The 17176-nt window shown below is 39.9% G+C and overlaps 2 protein-coding genes across 10 annotated transcripts in view; one reads left to right on the top strand and one right to left on the bottom strand.

The window, feature by feature from the left end:
• Positions 1-3311, bottom strand: part of LOC139765839 (uncharacterized) — an 86551-nt gene extending 83240 nt beyond the window's left edge. For 4 of the 7 annotated variants that reach the window (XM_071693670.1, XM_071693671.1, XM_071693665.1 and 1 more), the window contains exon 1: positions 3087-3296. The gene's annotated coding sequence lies outside the window, so the exon portion shown is untranslated. Of the gene's footprint in view, positions 1-3086 lie in introns of all 7 variants that reach the window. The other 3 variants (XM_071693667.1, XM_071693669.1, XM_071693666.1) reach the window with 2 other exon arrangements.
• Positions 3312-4721: 1410 nt separating this feature from the next.
• On the top strand, positions 4722-17054 carry LOC139765837 (uronyl 2-sulfotransferase homolog pip-like). Of its 3 annotated transcripts, none has more exons than XM_071693658.1 (7): positions 4722-4824; positions 8518-8696; positions 9935-10127; positions 11761-11921; positions 12499-12687; positions 12918-13084; positions 15686-17053. In XM_071693658.1, the coding sequence occupies exons 2-7, from the start codon at positions 8542-8544 to the stop codon at positions 15823-15825; spliced, it is 1005 nt and encodes a 334-aa protein (XP_071549759.1). In that variant the 5' UTR covers positions 4722-4824; positions 8518-8541; the 3' UTR covers positions 15826-17053. The 3 variants fall into 3 exon arrangements, with proteins under 3 accessions (XP_071549759.1, XP_071549760.1, XP_071549761.1); XM_071693659.1 differs by lacking the exon at positions 4722-4824 and adding an exon at positions 6892-7460; XM_071693660.1 differs by lacking the exons at positions 4722-4824; positions 8518-8696 and adding an exon at positions 8709-8814 and having other exon boundaries at positions 15686-17054.
• The last annotated feature ends 122 nt before the right edge of the window (positions 17055-17176 follow it).

The raw sequence follows: 17176 nt of genomic DNA, 5'->3' as shown, positions 1-17176 counted from the left end.
GGAAGTCGAGAACATTATCTCTGAAAGCAAAAATGGGTATGTTTGAAGGAATAGTTGTTCCAACAATGTTGTATGGTTGCGAGGTGTGGGCTATGGATAGAGTTGTGCGCAGGAGGATGGATGTGCTGGAAATGAGATGTTTGAGGACAATGTGTGGTGTGAGGTGGTTTGATCGAGTGAGTAACGTAAGGGTAAGAGAGATGTGTGGAAATAAAAAGAGCGTGGTTGAGAGAGCAGAAGAGGGTGTTTTGATGTGGTTTGGGCACATGGAGAGGATGAGTGAGGAAAGATTGACCAAGAGGATATATGTGTCAGAGGTGGAGGGAACAAGGAGAAGAGGGAGACCAAATTGGAGGTGGAAAGATGGAGTGAAAAAGATTTTGTGTGATCGGGGCCTGAACATGCAGGAGGGTGAAAGGAGGGCAAGGAATAGAGTGAATTGGAGCGATGTGGTATACCGGGGTTGACGGGCTGTCAGTGGATTGAAGCAAGGCATGTGAAGCGTCTGGGGTAAACCATGGAAAGCTGTGTAGGTATGTATATTTGCGTGTGTGGACGTATGTATATACATGTGTATGGGGGGGGGGGGTTGGGCCATTTCTTTCGTCTGTTTCCTTGCGCTACCTCGCAAACGCGGGAGACAGCGACAAAGTATAATAATATAAAAAAATAAATGAAATAAAGAAATAAAGTACAAATATATATACATGAAAAACATAACCATGACGAAAAAATTACTGAAGAAACAGAAAAAGATATATAATTCAACTTCCACAATGTGGGAATACTATAAAAAAAAAAATCTAAGGAGAAAGGAAGTTAAAAATAATGAAGAATTAACACAATATGATGAATATAGGGGTGAGCTAACAACAAAAGGCAGTGTTTGAACTCAAAGTAGTGAAACGGTATTCAACAAAAATATAAAAACATATATAACATACGGAAAAACAACACATCAAAGGTAATTATAAAGATAAGAAAAGGATGATTTTTTTACATAAAAACAGAGGAAACTTTGCAACAGAAAGAAACAATGATGAGATGATGGGCACAAAGGGCTGAGTGGAATGTGCAAAGAGAAAACAAAGAAACATACGGAAATGGCTGTAAGGTAAGACGAGGATTCAAAAAACATACAAGGGCCAAAAATTTCAATGGCACAACTACAAGAACATCTAAAGAAAATGAGATAAAAAAACTAGTGCGGCTGATAATTTGAAACCAGAAATTTATATGATATTTCTGATTAGTCAGAAATGTATGGAAATAGTGACAAACTGCCTAAACATCAAAGTTCAGACTGGGGAAACACAAGATCAATGGAGCACTCAAGTTAAGTCCAGGGGTCTGTTGTCCTTCACCTTTCCTAGCTTTCTCTTTGCAATCCCCAAAACACTCCAACAAACCCTTCCTAAATCCTCCAACTCCCAAACCTTTCCCTTCAATCAACAATAAAGAGAGATTTTCAATGGCTTTTTCTCCAACCACCAACCACTCGAGGAGTGAACCTCAACAAACGTGATACCTAAAGTAAAGAAGCCTGAAGCAAAAGAATTACAGCTTATAGTATCTATAAATATCACATACAGAATAATTATGTCAGTAGGCACTGGAAAACAAACTGAAAACCATTCATGAGAATGGAGATGCTAAAGAAAATTAGGTGGAGGTCGCACTGAAAACAATATATCTATATTAACACAATGCAAAGAAAGTAGCTATCAAAAAAAAAGGAAAGTAGATATCAAAAAAAGACAAACAATGATAGTTACAGCAAAAATCTGGCAAAGTTTTTAATCCTGTTAAAAGAGTGATATCGAATAATATACTAACGGCATACAAAATTGATAAACATAATTGGTGACACAAAGTAGATAAAATATGTCACATAAATCATGAATACTGGAATTAAACATATCAAGTGGGATGAGCCAGGAATGCACTGTCTTTAAAGTGCTTTTTAAATCTGTGACACAATTTTACACAAAAAAGGAGGAATTAAGGAAACATTAAGAAAAAGATCACTTTTAAATAAACACTCTTTTACTTGCAGGCTGTTACTATGGAAAAGTCGAAGACGCAACAGAAATCACTGACATTTTAATTGCCGTAAATGAGTACTGGTTTCGGATGCTACATAAGTAACGACAAAGGCAACATAATCATTTCTAATATGAAAACACAATGAAAGACAGCATTCACAATTAAAGCAAAGACGCAAAGATGCATCAAATATATGTAATATGCCATAAAGGAAATAAGTGTCAGGAGGAATAAAACCAATGAAATACTTCCAATATCTTTGAATATAGTTAGTAAAGACTAACGACTAAGTAAGAAGTAAAAATCTAAATAAAGGTATGCAATATTAGAAATTGGAGAAGGGAGGTGAACACTATACAGAAATTTGCTAACACTGAAATAAAAATATAAAGCCTGAAGGAACGCTGTATGACAGCAGATCAGCATCCATAATCATGTTCCTTTGTAAATCAAATAAAATGCATTCAAAGGATAAAAGGGTTTAGGGAAGTCGGGAGAAAAAGCAGTTAAGTCAACAGCGAATAAGTTAATACCACATGGCTGGTCGACACTTGAGCCCCTAATGGCTGGTCGACTCTTGAGCCCCTAATGGCTGGTCGACACTTGAGCCCCTAATGACACTTCGTCCCATACCTTAGGCTAGATCAAGGATTAACGTTTTGGATTGGGTTAGATTAGCTTTCGTTTAGTTTAATTAGGCTACAAATGGGTATATCAGGTCAGGTTTTGGTACGATGGTTAGGACTGGCTGGTTAGGTCAGGTTAATCAGGATGATTAGGACTGGCTGGTTAGGTTAATCAGGTTAGGTTAGGTTAATCAGGATGCTTAGGACTGGCTGGTTAGGTTAGGTTAATCAGGTGAATCGGTAATGGGGGAGGGGTGAAAGAACTGTCGTTAACTACATAACTGTCGTTTACTACTTAAGGGACGAAGTCTCGGTCAATTGAGGGACGAATCATCGCTAAAGACTCAAGGGGACGAACTGTCATTAGGGACCGAGGTGTCTAATCACCTCAACGGCAGTGAACTACCTCCTTACCTCGTCACCAATACCTTGTCTCTCAAGTCTATTATTCCGTTTGGAACCTCTTCTATACTGAAGTCCAATGAGACGTCGAATATCCAGGGACTTGCGTCCTCATCGCTGTTAAAAGGAGTTCGTATTACGCCCCCTCCATCGACTGACTAAGGCCAAGAAAACACGTTTGATTCTGTTGCTCTTGACGACGGCCACCTTCCCAACCCTAAGCCCTGGATGGTGACTGGGGCGACGGCGGGTGCTGATTGGCCAAGAGGACTAAGTGACGTCATAATGACGTCATACTTCAGGAGCCTGACTCGTGTGAACGCGACCCAATGTTTACATCACGTGACGCAAGGTGGATGTGACATTACTTCCTGTATGCTTTAAGAAATAAAATGTCATAGTTCGCAAATTACTAACATTCCTCCATTAGATTTTCTTCAGATATATCTAACTTTGTAGTACAAGTCTGTTTCAATCTGAGTTGGAGCTCCAGCTCGAAGTGATCATATCAATTATTCCTCAAACCTATTTGACAGATAATCATTAAATGCAACAAGATATTTATATTGTATAATACTAATCATTATAATGACAATGATTATTTTTATCATTATTATAATGACTAACAATGAAAATTCCTTGTTAGCGACTAATATTCGAAATTCCTAAAAAGTTTCATATAAAATCGAACGCGCCATGTGTCTAGTACTCATGATCCAGCTGGTTACTTCAGAGCAACTTGATAAAGTTTATATATATATATATATATATATATATATATATATATATATATATATATATATAGTAAGCAACTTCCCCCCATAGATACATAGAAACGGCCTTGCAAGCTACTCTCACCCATATAGGTTAGGTTGATGCTTCAGCCAAAAGCAATTTACAAACTCCATTTCTTTTTCTTTGTTTTTCCTTTTACGTGCAGCACGGTTGAGTAACGTTTAGAGCGATTTTCAATTCTAATCTATTATAGAGGCTTAGAGTTTGGATAAAACACTGGGTGAAACTTCAGCCACTGAAAATGGGAACGAGATGAACATGTGGTGTGGTTGGGTACTGGTTACCTGAGCGAAACAGAAGAGAAAGTTACGCAGGAAAGTGACACTACACAGAAATGGTTGCCAGTTTATCATTATCATAGTTGATTAAAATACTCCATTTGCAGACGATCTTTTAAAGTTATAGGGCAAGTTAGAAGAATAATGTGAGTTCATGTATGGCTTGTGGTGTATGAAATCATAAGAAACATAAAAATTCAGTACCAAATACTTTATAAATGAATTATATCCCAAACAAATGCAGTAAGTCAATTATAATACCATTAAAAAGCTAAAAAAAAAAATTACATACGTTCGTAATATATATATATATATATATATATATATATATATATATATATATATATATATATATATATATATATGTGTGTGTGTGTGTGTGTGATTATTACACGAGAGTGCACTTGGGAACTTTTCGTGTTTCATTTTACCCGTGGACTCATAGGAATATATATATATATATATATATATATATATATATATATATATATATATATATATATATATATATATATATATATATATGTTACTACGACACGTTTTTTGTATCTTGGGGAAAATGGCGCTGGAAATCAAGTCTTTGGCAACTGATTTGAGGAGGTTAGAGAAAGAGAGAGAGAGAGAGAAGAGGCTGGGTCGTCCCATCACCAGTGTTCTGACTAGGGTTGTAAAGGAAGGTCAGTGAAAGTGTGACTGTGCACGCAGCTTCTCTCTCTCTCTATCTCTCATTATGTCTCTATATATCTCTTATCTTTAGTATCGAGCTAAAGAAAATGGGATGCATGTGCACATATAGTCTTGTTATTAAGCATCGAGAAATTAATTCTCTATTGGTGTACGGTTGTTATATTAACATATTAGTGATTATATATTTCTTTTCACTGTATGCAACAGTGATGTCCAAATAAATGTGAATTCTCGCCATGAAATGGCGGTAATTAAAGTAACACTTGGGCCATTAAAGTGTTATTATACCGAGTAGACCCACAATACGGTCTTTAACTATCTATCGTTGTCACAGTGCCCCCCCCCCCCCACTCACACCTGGCTTCAGTGTCGTCCTGTACTAATACCTGGTAACGTGTTACTAATACCTGACTCAAGTCATCTCTTCTTGGCCTAGTCATAGTGCAGCCTAGTCCTCTCCTTGGCCCTGGTCATAGTGCAGCCTAGTCCTCTCCTTGGCCTGGTCATAGTACAGCCTAGTCCTCTCCTTGGCCTGGTCATAGTACAGCCTAGTCCTCTCCTTGGCCTGGTCATAGTACAGCCTAGTCCTCTCCTTGGCCTGGTCATAGTACAGCCTAGTCCTCTCCTTGGCCTGGTCATAGTACAGCGTAGTCCTCTCCTTGGCCTGGTCATAGTACAGCGTAGTCCTCTCCTTGTCCTGGTCCTAGTACAGCCTAGTCCTCTCCTTGGCCTGGTCATAGTACAGCCTAGTCCTCTCCTTGGCCTGGTCATAGTGCAGCCTAGTCCTCTCCTTGCCCTGGTCATAGTACGGCCTAGTCCTCTCCTCGGCCTGGTCATAGTGCAGCCTAGTCCTCTCCTTGCCCTGGTCATAGTACACCCTAGTCCTCTCCTTGGCCTGGTCATAGTGCAGCCTAGTCCTCTCCTTGGCCTGGTCCTAGTACAGCCTAGTCCTCTCCTTGGCCTGGTCATAGTACAGCCTAGTCCTCTCTTTGGCCTGGTCATAGTACACCCTAGTCCTCTCCTTGGCCTGGTCATAGTACACCCTAGTCCTCTCCTTGGCCTGGTCATAGTACACCCTAGTCCTCTCCTTGGCCTGGTCATAGTACACCCTAGTCCCGGGTGGAGTGACACAGGACGTTGCGTATATAAGGTCGTGTGCTTGGGTATTTGATACACAACAAGGCACTTAAAGAGTGCCTGAACATGAGGTAAAGCCATCAAGAGGTAAAGTTTAATGTGAGGTAAAGCGAATGTGAGATAAAGTTTAACGTGAGGTAAAGCGATCGTGATGAGGTAAAGTTTAACGTGAGGTAAAGCAATTGTGATGAGGTCAAGTTTAACGTGAGGTAAAGCGAATGTGAGATAAAGTTTAACGTGAGGTAAAGCGATCGTGATGAGGTAAAGTTTAACGTGAGGTAAAGCGAATGTGAGGTAACGTTTAACGTGAGGTAAAGCGATCGTGATGAGGTTAAGTTTAACGTGAGGTAAAGCGATCGTGATGAGGTAAAGTTTAACGTGAGGTAAAGCGAATGAGATCAAGTTTAACGTGAGGTAAAGCGAATGTGAGGTAAAGTTTAACGTGAGGTAAAGCGATCGTGATGAGGTGGTTTAACGTGAGGTAAAGCGATCGTGATGAAGTAAAGTTTAACGTGAGGTAAAGCGAATGTGAGATAAAGTTTAACGTGAGGTAAAGCGATCGTGAGGTAAAGTTTAACGTGAGGTAAAGCGAATGTAAGGTAAAGTTTAACGTGAGGTAAACTGTCAATTCTAGCACCTAGTGTGGCGAGTTCAAGTGGTCTAGCACCTGCAGCAGTGAAATACAGTGTCCTACACACAGTGACCAGTGAAATGAATTTAGTGCTGTTTAAGATTTACCAGTGACGTGCACGCCCTCCTACATGTAACCCAGCTTGGTGAAATGCTAACATCTGCCCTAGCTTGGTGAAATGCGCTTAACACCTGTCCTAGCTTGGTGAAATACTCTTAACATCTGTCCTAGCTTGGTGAAATGCTCTTAACACCTGTCCTAACTTAGTAAAATGCTCTTAACATCTGCCTTAGCTTGGTAAAATGCTCTTAACACCTGTCCTAGCTTAGTGAAATGCTCTTAACACCTGTCCTAACTTGGTGAAATGTTCTTAACATCTGCCCTAGCTAGGTAAAGTGCTCCAACACCTGCCTCAGCATGGTGAAGTGCTCCGACACCTGCCCAATATGGTAAAATGCTCCCACACCTGCCTCAGCAAGGCGAAGTGCTCCAATACCTACCTCAGCAAGGCGAAGAGCTCCAACACCTGCCCCTGGGAGGTGATGTGCTCTAACACCTACCTCACTGTACTGGTGTACTCAAGACACCTTTTCCAGATATGTGCTCCAACATCTGCTCCTATTGCAATATTCTTAATTATTATATAATTGCAGGACCACCTTCTTAGTGACCCTGAAGTTCCTGTAGCTCCAAGACTACACTCTACACTCAGTATCAGGGAGAGTATATGGACTCCTTTGAAGTAAGAAGTTCTTTGACGACTCTGTTTCTTCAACTGACAATGGTACAGCCTAGCCCCCATACAACATTTCAGTCACAGCGTAACCTCACGCAGGAGGAATCCGGAAATACCCTCCAGTATGTTGATGTGATCTTGCACCTTCCCCGCTGAGGTGATGTGCTCTAACATCTGATATAGTGTGGCGATGTGCTCTAACATCCGCTATAGTGTGGTGAAGTGCTCTATGACTGGTCCCAGCATGGTGGAGTGGCTCTACCATCTGCTCCAGAGTAGTGACGTGCTCAAACATCTGTTATAGTGTGGTGAAGTGCTCTACGACTGGTCTCAGCATGGTGGAGTGGCTCTACCATCTGCTCCAGAGTGGTGATGTGCTTCAACATCTGATATAGTGTGATGATGTGCTCTATGACTGGTCCCAGAATGGTGAAGTGACTCAACCATCTGCTTCAGAGTGGTGACGTGCTCAAGCATCTGCTATAGTGTGGTGAAGTGCTCTATGACTGGTCCCAGCATGGTGGAGTGGCTCTACCATCTGCTCCAGTGGTGATGTGCTCTAACATCCGCTATAGTGTGGTGAAGTGCTCTATGACTGGTCCCAGCATGGTGGAGTGGCTCTACCATCTGCTCCAGAGTGGTGACATGCTCTAACATCTGCTATAGTGTGGTGAAGTGCTCTATGACTGGTCCCAGAATGGTGGAGTGGCTCTACCATCTGCTCCAGCTTGGTTATGTGCTCCAACACCTGCCCTAGAGTGGTGATGTTCTTTACCATGTACCCTAACATGGTGATGTCGTCTAACATCATCCTTGGCATTGGTGACGTAATCAAACACATGCACCAGGGAGGTGATGTCCTCGAACACTTGCCCAGGGGGTTGATGTGCTCTAATTCCTGCCCAAGGGAGATAGTTGTGCTCTAACAACTGCCTCGGGAAGCTGACCTTTACTACAAATATAAGCTCTATTGTGTTAAAAAAAGAAGTAATTTCAAAGGTTAAAAAGAAGTGGGTTATTGTAATTGGCAGGCTGCAGTTATGTAGAAGCTTCACCAGTACCTAAACACTTTCTTAGAATTTCATTAGTTTTAAAAATGCTAATATACTTAATAAAAATTGAAAAAAATAATTGTCAGTGTCAACATTCATGTGATATTGATGTAAAACACATTTACAGTGTCAGGGAACATCATGCAGCAAGATGCCCATGGGCCTGCAGCGACAGCATCTCCGTCTGTTCTGTACCTGCCTGGCACTGCTGTTGCTAAGCTACATGGCAGTCACCCACTGGCTCATCAAACAGACTTTCACTGGCATCCAGCCAGACAGTGAAGGTGAAATGCCACGACAGGAGAGGTATGGCACAGATGGGTACTTAACGTTGCAGCACAGTTAAGGCCAGGAAGGGTAGGTGATGGTACAGCATGTCTGAGACATGGAAGCATTGGTATGATACTGCACAAGCCTTAGAATGGTAAGTGGTAAGTAGGCCTGCAGATTAGGACTGAAAATAGCTGACATTTAGAGAAGACACACTGATGAGACTGTCAAGTTGGTAGAAGCTGTTACCTAGCTGCAAAGATATCTTTTAGTTTTCTCCCAAGTCTGCTAATGGAGTCACCCTTGCACCTGCATACTGCACTTTAGGAAACAAGCAGTAAAAAAAAAATCACCTTGCCACTGACCTGCCCGATTAGAAAGTAGATTAGGTACAACATCTAGGCGGCATCATGCCTTGTGTAGTCCATTTAAGATGTTTAGGCTTTGTCCTGCACACTCTGGGATGTAATTCTCAATCCAGTCCAGCTCTGCAAGTTCTTTTCTTACTCTTCTAATTAATATTGATGCTCCTGCATAGATCCCTGCTCAGATTTTCATCAATTCAGTACATGGCTATGGCTAAGCATTTGATTAACTGCTTTACATAAGGTGTGATTGATCTTCTTTAGTTGAAGACTTGGGTTTGAATTACAGTACAGAGATTGGAGGAACTGGTCTTACTGTAGCATACAAGAGGCCAGGACGAGGGGTTGGTGCAGTAGAACAGGTGTGGCTTGATAGGTAAGTCGTGCAGCAGCAGAAGTATGGCTTAAGGAGAATATTCAGTTTTATTGCAGGTGAGGCATGGAAGGGTAGTTCGCACCATAGTCAATATAAGTCCTGGGGCAGTAGATTGCATATTAGCCCAGGTGTGGCCAGGTTGTGTAAATGACGGTGTATAAAAGTTTAAATTTGAGACATTAGCAACTCTGGATTACAAAAGGTCTGGTAGGGTAGGTGACATTGCAGCATTAACGAGACATGTAAAGGTTAATGGCATTTTAGCAAATATCATGATGTGGTGATGGAACTTGGTACATTTCGGGGTAATTGATATTAGTTTCTGAATTAATCAAATGAAAATATAATAGAAAATCATGTAAGTACTGTCAAGTACCTGGTTGTTGATGTTTCAGAATTCATGAAATAAGCACGAATTACTATCAGAAAATTATATCCTCACATATTATATATTCTTGAACCATATTGGAAATACCTGTATTTGTCAGCACAGCAGTTAAAACTATCATATGAAAACCAGTTACTATCATCAGGTTTGAGATGAAATCCCATGATGAGAATGACACTGGGGCACACCAGAACAGTACAGTGCTCTTCTTTAACCGTGTCCCAAAGACTGGTAGCGAAATGCTGGTATTACTCCTTCAATGGCTGCAGGGTCAGAACACCTTTAGGCATTTCAGGCTCAAGAACTCTGTCAGAAGATATCTAAGTAATGATGAGCAGGTAAGGGAAGTGGTCATGTTTCAATGATCAGGAATAAATATAATACATACATAGTGTAACAATAAGTTCAAGTAAATAAAGATTAGTTGACGTAAGAAATTGTTTATTTTAAGATAACTCTTAAAACTCTTTGTTGCTAGGATGTAATCCAAAAGAGTCATTGTTATGACTGAATGTTGTGTCATTACAACTGTCTAGAATGGTAATTAACTCTAACCATTACTTATTTGATTCCACCAGGCATTATGATATATTGATCTGATTTAAACTAGTCTTTCACATGTTAACCACCACACAATCTACTTTGTATTACTAGGCTGTACTTTGGTAATATGCTTTCTGAAATTCAAAAACTTACTGTCTTCACCTTATCAACAAGCTGAATGAACATTTGCGTAAACATAAAAAAAATTACCATTTAATTAAGATGTAATTAAGTAGTTCCATCCAATGAATAATATGAGAAACTTCTACTAAAAGTTCAAATTCAATTGCTTTTATATTCTAAATTCTTAGCTCAGTTTAATGCAGAGTACAAGAAAGTGATTAAACAACAGTTACACATATCTTTGATAGATGTCTTCGGAGGTTTCAGGTGGAATCATATGCCTAGAAGGTTAAAATCATTATTTGTCCATGTGAGCCTTCATTTCAGTACAGGTGAAGAGATCTCTTTCCAAAACTTTTAGAAATCCTTCATGTGGTTTATCATGAATGTCTGAGATCAGAGTTTCAGATTTTTCTCTTATAAAGAAAGATTGACTTTGTCTAATTTTTCAAGTTACAACTGCATACCAGTTTTTGTTTCTGGGACACTTATCCTGAAACTTGTCACATAAACTTTTTATCCTGATTCCGATCTACTTGGGCCAAGACTATAGGAAAGCAATTTGTATAACTTCTTTCTTTTTCTCTAATAATTGCTACTGCATGCTTTTCCATATCATATGGGTTGAAAGACCAGAAACTTAAAAAGCATATTCCTTGTTACAGTACACCAATTCCTTTTTAATGTTTATAACGTAATCCCATATTCTCATTCCGTATGGTTAAACAGAATACTTTATTATCACCAAGTTCTTTAATAATACCTAAGTCAATATTAACATAATCATTTAACAGCAGGAGTTAGGGAGATATTCGCTTTTAATCATGGATGCCAACATCTCAAGGGAATTTGAATGCGTTATAAAGCCCCATAGAAATTAACATGATCAGTTCATGTTATGATAAATGGGAAAGACATTCTCACTAGAAAGATTTCATTAGTGACAAGGAAGGGCTATCAAAGCGGACAGGGAGGACTGAAGAGGTTTGATGGTTTATGCACTTGCAATCAGATTGATTGAAACTTTTGACAGTTAAAAGTCTGGATAGGTAATACTTTACATGATATACATGAATATGAAATATAGGCTGATGAAAGGTGAACTGAAATGAAAAAGTAAAGATATGAAGGTGACAAATCTTAGAATGAATGAATTTGCTTTCATAAAAATTGATGGGTGCTGGCTGTAACTCATTAGATATGGATTGTTACTGTGGTGGACATCCTTTCTGTTGATCTCTTGCAATGCTCACTTTTGGGCTTATTACAAGCTAATGATCAATTTTACCTTTAATTCCTCTGTAGATGGACCTGGTAGCTCAGGTCAAAGAAAAGATTCACGAGGCAACAGAACCAAGAGTGAGCTTCGACCGTCATGTTTACTTTACAAACTTCACCTCCATGGGCATCAAGATGCCACTCTACTTGAACCTGGTTAGGGATCCTGTGGAGAAAGTGGCCTCCAGGTTGGTGTGTTGACCCAGGGGTTATTAGACAGCTTGGATCCAGGTGGGTGTATTTACCAAAAGATTCTGAGAACAGCTTGAAGTGATTGTGATGTCCTTGTGTAATAGGGCCATGTGACCTTTAATTGCATGAACTTAAAAAATAAGACGCATCAAATTGAAAATTGCCAGGCACAAATGGAATTACCAGATGATTTGAGTATAAAGTTCTTGACACAGCTGTTTTGATAATGAAGCACCAAGTAAGTACAATACACTGGAATATAAAAGCCAAGCATAAAGTGAATTAGAAATGTCACAGTCAGTCACTGCTTTCATCATTTCCAACATGGTTTCTGAGATTTTCACACACTTGGGAATGGTATATTGATCACTAAAAGCATTAAAAAACAAAATAGCATGGAGAAGTACATCTTTCAATTCAAATTTTGGAAACCCATGTGCCTTTTTGGAGATAATCAATGCATAAACAATCAAATTTTGAATATTTTCATACTATGAATGATTATAGTGGAAATCTTATAAGCAAAGAATAATGGTCGGTTATGTTATCTGTAAACTGCAATGTACACGGTAGGTTCTACTATGCTCGTGCGACTCCTCGTCCTGGTGCTGCAACCCCACGTGGCTACCAACCAGCAACTCCACCCCAACATGCAACTCTAGAGGAATGTTTCTTCAGCCAAGGTGATGACTGTACATTTCATCCAGGCAACCACTATGACCTCACTATCCCTTACTTTTGTGGCCATGAAGATTACTGCAGGTAAGTCATTCCAACCTTGTGAAAGCATATCTATGTCCAGAGAAGTTATTTACATTTCTTGTGAATTTTCTGTAAACATCATTACATTTCATCCATTTGTTGTGAAAGACAGTTTTACTCTTCAGAAATTTTGGTCATAATAGTAATGAATTAACTTGATTTAGGTATTACACCTGTAGTGAATTCCCAATCAATATCTTGATTACTTTTACTAACTTTTGTTTGTCCAGGGAGTTAAATAATGCTGCAGCATTGAGACTTGCGAAGCAGCATGTTGAAGAATGGTACCAAGTGGTGGGAGTTCTAGAGGATATCAATGCTACTTTGTCTGTTCTCCAACACCGACTGCCCGAGTTCTTCTACGGTGTTGTTGACTTATACTACAATGAATTACTTGGTAAACTTCATTTGCTCCTTAGCTCTTGGCTAGGGATGGAAGACCCTGATTTCTGTACATTATAGTTAGGGTGGATGTTTAAGTGAATCCATTATTCGTTTGTTGTTGACACTACCTTACTAAGGCAGAAACAATTTTTATTCAAGTTTGTTTGCCATTTCCTGCCTTGGTAAGGTAGCAAAAGGAACAGGGGCGAAACACATTTGCTCACATTCATTCCGTACTTGTCATATGTATTGCAACAAAACCAGAGTACTGTACACTATCCATAGCCAATCCTTATAAACTGTTTTGTGGTTTCCTCTCATTCCTTGCCACACCCTAATGATGGGATGTTACCCCCTCCCACTGCTTCATATGCCCTGGTTCATCCGAATGACTGGATGTTACCTCCTCTACTGCTTCACATGTCCTGGTTCAACCTACTGTGAGGATGATAACCCCTACTGCTTCATAAGCACTGGTTCAACCTGCTGACAGGATTGCTCCCCGTACGCCTCATCAATCCAGTCTAATATCCCATGAATGCCTCATCCTCCTGAATGTTCAGGCCACAATACATTAAATACTCTTCTACTCGATCCTTCCATCTCCTCAGTACCTTCCCCTTACTAGCTCCCTCAACTGCTGAAACATAGATCCTCTTAGTCAAGTACTTCTTTGCTCATCCTCAGCCTGATCATTCCTCTTAATCAGACTGCACTTGCACCTTGTTCTTAAACTGCCATTTCTTGCACGGTCGATCTCCCTCACACAACATATCATCCTCGGACATTTCATATCTAACACTTCCCTCCTCTTCCATTCTGTTGAATTCAAGGCTAAGATTAACAACACCACAACACCATCAGGACTGCTATAACCTCAGATATACCCACCTTTGTCCTAACAGACACTGAGCTCACTTTCCAAACACTCTTCACTGCACCTAGGAACTTAGTCCTCACCTTTTGATTTACTTCAGCCTGCATTGTTCCATCTTCTGCTCTGTCCACTCCCAGGTGTCTAAAGCATTCTACATCCTCCAAGTCCTCCTCATTCAAATTCAAACTCAAACCATCTTACCTCACCTCCCTACTACTGAACATCTACGTACATTAAATATCAGCTTCCTCATTACACACATTCTCCCAGACTCAGACACTAGCATTTGGAGTTTCCCTCTTGAGTCTGCCACTAGAGCCACATCATCTGTAAACAGCAACTGCCTCACCTCCCAGGCCCATCCCCAGCATACTGGAGAACCACCACTCATTTCAAGATCCTTACATTTCCCTCCCTCATCAGCCCATCCATGAAAAGATTAAAAAGCCATAATGACCCCACACACCTCTCATGCAGAATCACTTTCACCTGAAACCATTTACCCTCCTCCCTCTCTTCCTGCTTGCACACGCATCATAATCTCCTGGTACAAAGTCTTCACTGCAATTAGTAGCTTTCGTACCATACCATGTATGTGAAACACCTTCCACAAGACATCTCTGTCAACCCTACCATTCACTTCCTCCAAGTCCATTTACGCTACATACAAATCACACTCTTTCTCTGTGTACTTTTCCCACAAATTCTTGCAAGTAAACACATGATGTTCTATATTTCATACCTCAGTCACCTCTCTCAGGTACACTTTACTAGGCATACTCAACAAAATCATATCTGTAATTCAGGCAATTGATCCCTTTTGCTTGCTTGCTCTTATATAAGAGTACTACACATACATTCTGCCCATCCTCTAGCACTAACCAGTTTGAATCACCATCACCCACTTTCGAAAGAATCTCACTGGCAATCCCATTCACCCTTCACATTGTGTAAGGCTTTCACTATCTGCTCTCCTTTCACCAAACCATTCACCGTGAATCTCTCACTCTGCATACCATCTTGTCTCATACACTTCAACTCATCACCTAACATACAAGGATCCACCAAGCACACTCATTCTATCTTTTTCACCTCTTCATTGCCTGCTCCTGCTTCTCAACCTGCTCCCATCACTGTCATTTCAAGGATCCTCTAGGCATACTTATTCTATCTCTTTTTTCAACTCTTTATAGCCTGTTCTGCTTCTCTACCTGTTCCCATTACTGCCATTCTCATTTTTGTCTTTTGTTCCCACACTAACTACTCTTTCCAAACCATTTTCTCATTCTTCCTGAATTTTTTCAATACCCTCTCACCCCATCATCATTTGCCCTCTTTACAAATTCCCATATATTCTTCCTTGACTTCAAGTCACTTTCCGTTGCACACCTAGTTATTTGTAATCATTTCCTACAGAAACAAGTATAAAAAAACAACATGTACATTCTCAAATAATTTAGAAATGGAATCTAATCAACTTTGGTGTTTAAGTGGCCAGTACTTCACAGGTAATTTAGTGGGTAGGTGTTGCATATCATCCTTCAGTGACATACACAGTAATTCAGAATATATATATGGATGATCTCTGCAGTGAAAGTTAATCCAATCATATACATTAATTGTCATCAAGTTGACATTCAATGTGTGCTGCAATTTACATCTTCAAATGCAGTTTAAAATTATGTTAAAACAACATGTTCTAACAAAATGCTTTCTACACAAAGTTTCTCTCAACAGCTCCACACCACAACAAGAACCGTCATCGACCCAAGACATCTCCTGAGGTAGAGGCGGCTTTAAGAAAGAACCTCTCACTTGAATATGACTTCTACAACTTTGTAAGACAGAGACTAAACCTTCAGTATCAGCAGCTCTGAACAGCTCAGGGTTTCATAGACAATGAATAGAAATTAATTTTTTAATGTTAGGAGTGTTTCATGCTTTTACAGCAGGATGGCAAAAGCTTATTCACTCATATTTACTCAGGTCATTGTATATTTCTAGACTCTGAAGTCTCAACAGCATCTGCCAAAACATTTGTCATGGCAGGATCAAGCTGGTCAGGTATTACTGTATATTTCAACAGAACTGTGGATTGCCTTTTCAAGAAAAACAATATGCATGGGTAAGGAAAACAGTAGTATTAATATCCTACAAACTACCTGTTTAAAACAGAGCTGAACCACCTATATGAATGGTCATCATCTCTCATGTCAGACTTTAGCAAAGATAAGAATAAGAGCAAGTTCATATGGGTTTGGCACATGCTGACCATCATGCCAAACCACGTAAACCACTTGCTTTGTTGTACTAAAACACAAACATCCAATTTTCAACATATTCACTCTACATTTCTGCTTAAGGCCCATGCCTCGTATCCTTACAGCACCAGTAGGACTACTATACCACTGAACATAACAATGTTTGCCCATGAAGACATCCCCTCACATTCCTCAACAAAGCCAAACCTTGCCCTCTCAACCACTCTATGGCTCACTTCAGCTCCTATGGTTCCCATCACTGCCATAACCACTCCCAGGTGTCGAACACACTCATCCTCCAAGGTCTCTCTATTTAAACTCATAATCCAAATAGCCTGTCTCTTTTCATAGCTAAACCTAATAACCTTGCTTTTATTCACATTTACTTTCAACATTCTCAGTTTACTCACTCCCAAACTCAGACATCAGCTTCTGCAATAACTCATTCAATCCTGCCACCAGTGCCATGTCATCAGCAAATAACTGACTCACCTCCAGGCCCCTAAACTTCCACCAGACTATGCACTACTTCTCTCTTGAAGTCCCTTGCATTCGCCTCCTTCACCATTCCATTTATGAGCAAGTAAAACAGCCATCATGACATCACACACACCCAACACAGAATTTCTTTAGAGTCTGGGAAGGGTTCTCCCATTTAGTCCAGGTTATCCAATTTTGCTGCACTTTCAACTGTTTTGCTGTTATGCAGCCATGAGTATTTCTCTCAACCCTTAAGCACAGCAGTCAAGAGAAACCATAGTGCTAGTGATAACGTGTAAAAAGTGTAAATTTAGAGGCTTCCTTCAGTTATTTTCTCATTTTAGTCCAACCTTGAGCTGTGACAGATATTGGCTTATATCAGCCAAAGTCTAACCAGTAGCTCAATATTGATAAGAGGAAAAAGAATATTAATCCTAAATAAAGGGAATAGTGTGTCCACAGGATTTACTTCATAATAACACTACCG

This window comes from Panulirus ornatus, chromosome 56, assembly GCF_036320965.1.
Source record: "Panulirus ornatus isolate Po-2019 chromosome 56, ASM3632096v1, whole genome shotgun sequence".
Lineage (NCBI taxonomy): Eukaryota > Metazoa > Arthropoda > Malacostraca > Decapoda > Palinuridae > Panulirus > Panulirus ornatus.
Note: the sequence above shows the minus strand (reverse complement) of the source record. Positions and strands in the feature narration are given on the sequence as shown.

Bases quoted from the DNA above. Each gene is read 5' to 3' on its own strand.
- LOC139765837 (XM_071693658.1), top strand. From the start codon at position 8,542: ATGCCCATGGGCCTGCAGCGACAGCATCTCCGTCTGTTCTGTACCTGC. The intron at 8,697-9,934 runs GTATGGCACAGA...TACTATCATCAG, and splicing joins GAAATGCCACGACAGGAGAG to GTTTGAGATGAAATCCCATG. The intron at 13,085-15,685 runs GTAAACTTCATT...TTCTCTCAACAG, and splicing joins ATACTACAATGAATTACTTG to CTCCACACCACAACAAGAAC.